Raw genomic sequence first — 6,900 nt, forward strand, 5'->3', positions numbered from 1 at the left:
AAGAGTAGTAGTATGGCATACAAATGTCAAACATAGGCACACAGCCAAATCACCAATCAGAGGTCACATGACCCAACAACACATTCCAAGCATCAATTAGAAGGCAAAATCCAAGTAGCGGATTAGAAGCAAATTGGTCTAAAGAGGGCCCCCAATAAATAAAGCAACGTCCACCCTGCTAATCCCAGGCGCCAACTGGGATACCATCCTATAATCGACGATGAAGAAGAAGAACTCCAAATAGAAGATACATCGCTCTCATGTTAGAGCATCACTTTACATGTAACTGCGCCTGATGTTGCTGCAGTATCCGTAAGTCATTGAGACTCAACAATAACATTACCAAGGATATCAAGACTAACAATACTTAATGGGTTGGATATGGTTAAGTGGTGAGGATTGCAGCAGACACTAAGCATTTGTAAACCATCTAGTCCTATGAGTACTAGAAGAGTAATTCCTACGCATAAGGGCGCGCAACTAGAATGATCAATAAGTGATCCTGAACATCAACCTAGGAGTCATTCATAATCCCACTGTGTCCACTTCTTGATCCCGATCTCACAAGAAGTGACAATCACGATACGCACACGGTTGGCAAGTTTTAGTTGTTAGTTTCAGTTCTCTACAATCGGATGTTATAAATTTTCAAGTCGCCATATAACCGCGAGCACGGCTTTTCGAAAGATTTAACTCTGTAGGGATGCTCCAACTCATCCATTATAAAGTATGGTATGCACACCCGTTCTTCCCAATTCAGGACCATGACAACCTAGATTGGTTCAAAGGAGTCGGAAGCATCAAGTCCTCCACCTAAGGTAAAACTAGTCCAACAAGGCCACTCGGCGTGTCGACCCCGCTTCAGAGCCACGCACACTCTTACCGGACGCTACCGGATGAGCAAAACTTTCGGTTAGCTGAAACCCTGGTTTCCCAAGGGCGCCTCAAGGTGCTCTGTTTCGGACCATTTCTGAAAGCATTTTTGAAAGGCTGGCTTGTTATTTTTCCCCAAACCTCATGAATGTGATTTCACCACCAATATCTTCACACACTCAGAAAAGTAAGCAATGTTTGCTGTAAAAAAATATACTGTTTATAGCAAAAGCATTTGAGCTCGGGATAATAAGGACACTAGCTCCAAACTTTCTCTGTACTTAATCTTCACTATCCGTTTAACCTAGTTTTCGGTAAACAAATCTTAGGCGGCCTCTACTTTTCTTATAGCTAGACTACGTGACTCCTAAGAGATTTGTGGATTGAGCCTTCACCAACTAATGACTCTATTTCTCGAATTTAAACTACTACTGCTAGCTAGCACACCGCTAACACTTTGGTTGCTCGTTGCAAACATGAGACGTCTACAGTCTAGGCATCAATCAGCCGAGCTGCTTTGTAAGCATCCATGATCAGCGGGAGTTCTGTAGGATAAGGCCACAACAACGGTACGAACAGGATATGTTCGCCAGACAAGCAAATCCAGGCCGAGCAAATATCATTTCCAGCATTTCACTTCTCACCGCTAAATCACCCCTGTACTTGCCGTTAGGAGCCACACACTTCGACATTTTGCAAAAAATGTGAGAAACCATGGGCGCGAAGTCTTCCCTTATTTTCACGACGCATCTGGCCGGGAACAAGCAGATCGTGATACGATCCCTAGTGGGCGATCAACTTACTTAATCTCGTGGCCGAGAGGGGCACCGAACATATTCTACGCCGCGGCAAAAAGGATGGTCGAGAACCTGTGGGGTACAAACACCCGAGGGCCTCCCTTGAGCGTACAGTACAGTATCATCCAGCCAAGCCATGCATGCATGAAAAATGCCAGAAACACGTTGTACACCCTAAAGCCAGCCCTGCCCACCCCTATAAATACCATTACCATTGGACACACAACAAGTTTAACCCCATCTCTTGTCTCTTGACATAACACTTTATAGCCCCGAACTTGTCTCGTGACTCTCTCTTGCAAGGGGAGAGGAGACCAAGTAGAGGAGGCTATTTTTGCAAAGGTAAGAAATCTCAATGCATGCATGCATGCACTGTGGCGATCCTATCTTATCTTAAGGTGCATGCCGCGCATGTTTGTTACTCCATCGCCTCCTTAGCTTAGATATTTGATGATCTTGCGTGGTGGCATGCATGCACATGCGTGCAGGTGCATGTGTCATCGTTTTCAATCGGGCTGTGTGTAACAACTTGCTAGCTAGCTAGGCGCGCTGTTCTCGCTGACCAATGCAGCTATAGCTGTAGTGAGGAGACAGGGCAAGAGGCAAGTTGACATGTGTGCCCGTAGGAGATAGAGGAGGGGGAGGAGGGGTCCAACCATTACACCGATCGGCCACGTTTTTTCCCTTCGTGCCACTAGCTAGAGGAGCCTCGCGTGGTCCATTCTTCTGCAAAAACCCTGGCCATCAATTCAGCAAAATATTTTAGCTGAGTAAATTTGTTTTTCTTTTAAATTGGATTTTTTTCTTAGATAGCCCAAGGTCTCTCTCTCTCACACACACACACCAGAGATATGTACCAATAAACGACAAGTTTGCATGCTACACCCATGCATGCATGCACGCCACTTGATCTCCGAACCGTCGTACATCTACACATGCGATCGGCCCAAGTGGGCGAGAGACACGCTATGACATATTCCTCTTCACATAATAGAGGCATCAGGCAATGCTCTACCAGCCCCTAACATCGGTTTCAACTTAAAGATCGCCGAGAACAGATGCTAAATACCCTTGGTGTACGCTACAAAATTCCCTAGCTCAGCGTCCCCACCTCCTCGAGCCCAGACCCGGATGAACGAACACCCACCAACCTTCCAGGCAGGCGCCTATAAATCGCCGCCCCTGCTCTTATCTCTTCCTCACACTGCACTCGCTCACCCCCGCCCACTATACGACCTCGGTCGGTCTAGTGGAGCGGTAAACCGGCCGCCTTTGAATTCCACCCCGCGAGCAGTCTTGGCGCTCTCCGCGTCCCGCTCACTAGCCGGCAGCCACCCTCCACACCTTGGTTGACGCTATATATTGTAGTCGCGGTGCTACTTACCTGAGGTACAACGAGATACCGATCGGCCTGTACTGTGTGCTCTAGCTGTGATCTCACTGCTCGATCGGGCGTTGTGGCTGGTGCAGAGATGGGGGAGAACGGCGTGGGCAAGAACTACTACCTGCAGGGAGGCGCGGCGGCGGCGGCCATGGAGGTGTCCTCCGTGGAGCACGGCCAGGCTGGCGGCTCCAAGTGCTACGACGACGACGGCCGCCTCAAGCGCACCGGTAAGGAAGAAAGAAAGATGCTACTGCGATCATGTGGTACGGCCGCCTCAAACGTGCGCGACGGGACAAACTGACGTGGACTTTTGGTGTGCCGCAGGGACGATGTGGACGGCGAGCGCGCACATCATCACGGCGGTGATCGGGTCCGGGGTGCTGTCGCTGGCCTGGGCCATCGGGCAGCTCGGCTGGGTGGCCGGCCCCGCCGTCATGCTGCTCTTCTCCCTCGTCACCTACTACACCTCCTCGCTGCTCTCCGACTGCTACCGCTACGGCGACGAGACCACCGGCAAGCGCAACTACACCTACATGGACGCCGTCAACGCCAACCTCAGTACGTCTGCATGCCTCCTACTGTTCACCCGAGCTCGCGTAATTCGCAGCTACATGCATGCATGCATGCAGAGCAGAGCTCACTCTGCTTCTCTCTCTTGCCGTTCCGTCGAGCAGGTGGCATCAAGGTCCAGCTCTGCGGATTCCTGCAGTACGCCAACATCGTCGGCGTCGCCATCGGATACACCATCGCCGCCTCCATTAGCATGCTGTGAGCACCCAAAACTTTCTGCAACCATGGTCTTGATCTGTGCTAGCTGGTGAACGTGAACTTACCGTCGCTTGTGAACTGTATGATGCAGTGCGATCAAGAGGGCCAACTGCTTCCACGTCAAGGGGCACGTGAACCCGTGCCACATCTCGAGCACGCCCTACATGGTCATCTTCGGCGTGGCGCAGATCTTCTTCTCGCAGATCCCGGACTTCGACCAGATCTCCTGGCTCTCCATCCTGGCCGCCATCATGTCCTTCACCTACTCCGCCATCGGCCTCGGCCTCGGCATCGTCCAGGTGGTCGCCAACAAGGGCGTCAAGGGCAGCCTCACCGGCATCAGCATCGGCGCCGTCACGCCCATCGACAAGGTCTGGCGGAGCCTCCAGGCGTTCGGCGACATCGCCTTCGCCTACTCCTATTCGCTCATCCTCATCGAGATCCAGGACACCATCAGGGCGCCGCCGCCGTCCGAGGCCAAGGTCATGCGCCGCGCCACCCTCGTCAGCGTCGCCACCACCACGCTCTTCTACATGCTCTGCGGCTGCATGGGCTACGCCGCCTTCGGCGACGACGCACCCGGGAACCTCCTCACCGGCTTCGGCTTCTACGAGCCCTTCTGGCTCCTCGACATCGCCAACGCCGCCATCGTCGTCCACCTCGTCGGCGCCTACCAGGTCTACTGCCAGCCCCTGTTCGCCTTCGTCGAGAAGTGGGCGCAGCAGAGGTGGCCCAAGTCAGGGTTCATCACCGGAGAGATCCAGGTCCCGCTCGTCTCCTCCGGCTTCAAGCTCAACCTCTTCCGCCTGACGTGGCGGTCGGCGTTCGTGGTGGCGACGACGGTGGTGTCGATGCTGCTGCCCTTCTTCAACGACGTCGTCGGCTTCCTCGGCGCCATCGGGTTCTGGCCGCTCACCGTCTACTTCCCCGTGGAGATGTACATCGTGCAGAAGAAGATACCCAGGTGGAGCTCGCAGTGGGTGTGCCTACAGCTGCTCAGCCTCGCCTGCCTCGTCATCACCATTGCCGCCGCCGCCGGCTCCATCGCCGGGATAATGTCCGATCTAAAGGTCTACAAGCCGTTCTCCACAACTGACTGATCTATGCTTGGCCGTCGCATGAATGCACAGATCCTCATGGACAGAATATGCCTAAAAGCTCTAATTAATTAATCAACCAATTATCACGTGTTCACTAAAAATTACATGTTCAAGTAATTGTTGCTCTAAACGGCCGGTGTACCAGTACCACCGGTGCTGCTGATTTCATTTTCCTTTGTTTGCCATCCGTCGTGTTAACTGAAAACGGTAGAGGGAACCAAAATAGTGTACTTCCAAAGTGGTGTGATTGTAAGTACGTTAATGAGAAACGAATGTTCTCATGATAACTACTTGAGTGGTATTAAGATCATTATCCAGATGAGCCTGAATTTCTTCTTGCTACACTTTTTCGAATGGTGCGGCCTTTTTTTAGAGAGAGAGAGAGAGAGAGAGAGAATTTTCTGATCTATTCATAATCAAACATGGTAGTACAAAGAAGACTGGTGCAGCCTTGACATTATGTATCTCGTTAACCGGTTTTCTCATAATTAATTGGAAACTCTATTATCTTTGCACCACTCTGTTGGTTGCTCGGAAAACATGAACTTCGATTTGCGATGAGTCAATTACACCACCGGTGCTATAACTTGGCACGAAAAATCACTTTAGTGCCAAAACTTGCGGCATACATTGAATTGGTACTACAACTTGGTTTTGACATGCATATACGGTGCAGATGGTGGTTGTATACGGACAAAGTGCCGACTTGACACGCCACATGGTGAGAGGCCCACTGTGTCAACGAGTTGATTTGGCATGTGGCCTGTTATTTTGGGGAAAACCAATGAGAATTTTTTTCGGCATAAAAGGCCCTGATGCGCAGCGTGAATGACCAACTGCCTACCTAATGCAAAAGAATTACGCTGTCTATCCTTGGTCTACATTTCAATGGGATGGTGAACTGGAGACCATACGCCCCATTTTCACTATCATTTTATTTAAGAAAGATCTATATTTCAATTATAATTGTGTGTTATAAATAAAATATATAGAAAAAAATCTTAAAGCATATTAATGTAGTATATAAAAGTGTTCATCCTTTAAGAATTTTTTAAAGGATACAAAAGTGTTCATGCTTTAAGATATTTCTATATATTTAATAAATGCTTATAAAAGTTTGAAAGTGTTCACAGTTTTTAAAAAATACTCATGTAGTTATAAACGTGTTCATGCTTTAAGAAATATATATTCACATGATGTAAAAAAATACTCCCTCCGTCCCAAAATAAGTGATTCAATTTTGTACTAACTTTAGTACAAAAATGAGTCACTTATTTTGGGACGGAATGAAGGGACTAGTTGGTTTGGATTCGAACCAGCAGCATGTAGCCATCACGTGCGCGTGGCCACCACCCCACCCAACAGCTTTACTTTTCAGAAACTTACAAAATACATGTAAATTATAATATTGTATTATAAATTATATATATAATACATTATAAATCTATTCACGTATTATTTCATAATTTATCCATATAATAAAATTATAATTAAAAAATTATGCATGTAATAATTTTCATATTTAAAATTAAAGGTAATTATTTGTATATATATTTAAGTAAATGAATACATATTTAAAAGGTTCATGCTTTTAATAAAATAATTATGTAGTATATAAAAGTGTTCATTTTTAATTTAAAATTTATCGTATCGATAACACACAATTATATACATATAATTTATAATTTACTTTAAAAAATTAGTGTAAAATGGGATGTAGGGTCTCCAGCCATCTTAAGGCCTATGCATTATGTATCCAGGTAAACAAAATGTTCTTCTCGGTACATATGTTAGGCACACGCCGCTCCATGCTGTAAGTCACCTGTTTGAATCCGAGCGGCCACCATTTTTGTAAATAATTTGTGGGTGGCGCATCAAGGACCTTTTCTGGAGAGAATTGTTTTTTGAGGGGTTTTCCACAAAATGACTGGCCACACGACCTATCTCTATCGTTCAGAGTTTGACAGCGGGTGCCGTG

The 6,900-nt window shown here is 47.7% G+C and overlaps 1 protein-coding gene across 3 annotated transcripts; it reads left to right on the top strand.

Moving 5' to 3' along the window:
* The first annotated feature begins 1,894 nt into the window (after positions 1–1,894).
* On the top strand, positions 1,895–5,259 carry LOC119280188 (amino acid permease 3-like). Of its 3 annotated transcripts, none has more exons than XM_037561141.1 (5): positions 1,895–2,012; positions 3,141–3,281; positions 3,379–3,612; positions 3,729–3,822; positions 3,914–5,259. In XM_037561141.1, the coding sequence occupies exons 2-5, from the start codon at positions 3,143–3,145 to the stop codon at positions 4,920–4,922; spliced, it is 1,476 nt and encodes a 491-aa protein (XP_037417038.1). In that variant the 5' UTR covers positions 1,895–2,012; positions 3,141–3,142; the 3' UTR covers positions 4,923–5,259. The 3 variants fall into 3 exon arrangements, with proteins under 3 accessions (XP_037417038.1, XP_037417031.1, XP_037417034.1); XM_037561134.1 differs by lacking the exon at positions 1,895–2,012 and adding an exon at positions 2,856–3,059; XM_037561137.1 differs by lacking the exon at positions 1,895–2,012 and having other exon boundaries at positions 2,856–3,281.
* Positions 5,260–6,900: the final 1,641 nt, after the last annotated feature.

This window comes from Triticum dicoccoides, chromosome 1A (genome assembly GCF_002162155.2).
Source record: "Triticum dicoccoides isolate Atlit2015 ecotype Zavitan chromosome 1A, WEW_v2.0, whole genome shotgun sequence".
Taxonomy (NCBI): Eukaryota; Viridiplantae; Streptophyta; class Magnoliopsida; order Poales; family Poaceae; genus Triticum; species Triticum dicoccoides.

Coding starts and splice junctions, on each gene's coding strand:
- LOC119280188 (XM_037561141.1), top strand. CDS start 3,143: ATGGGGGAGAACGGCGTGGGCAAGAACTACTACCTGCAGGGAGGCGCG. Junction 3,613..3,728: donor CGCCGTCAACGCCAACCTCA/GTACGTCTGCAT, acceptor TCCGTCGAGCAG/GTGGCATCAAGGTCCAGCTC. Junction 3,823..3,913: donor GCCGCCTCCATTAGCATGCT/GTGAGCACCCAA, acceptor TGTATGATGCAG/TGCGATCAAGAGGGCCAACT.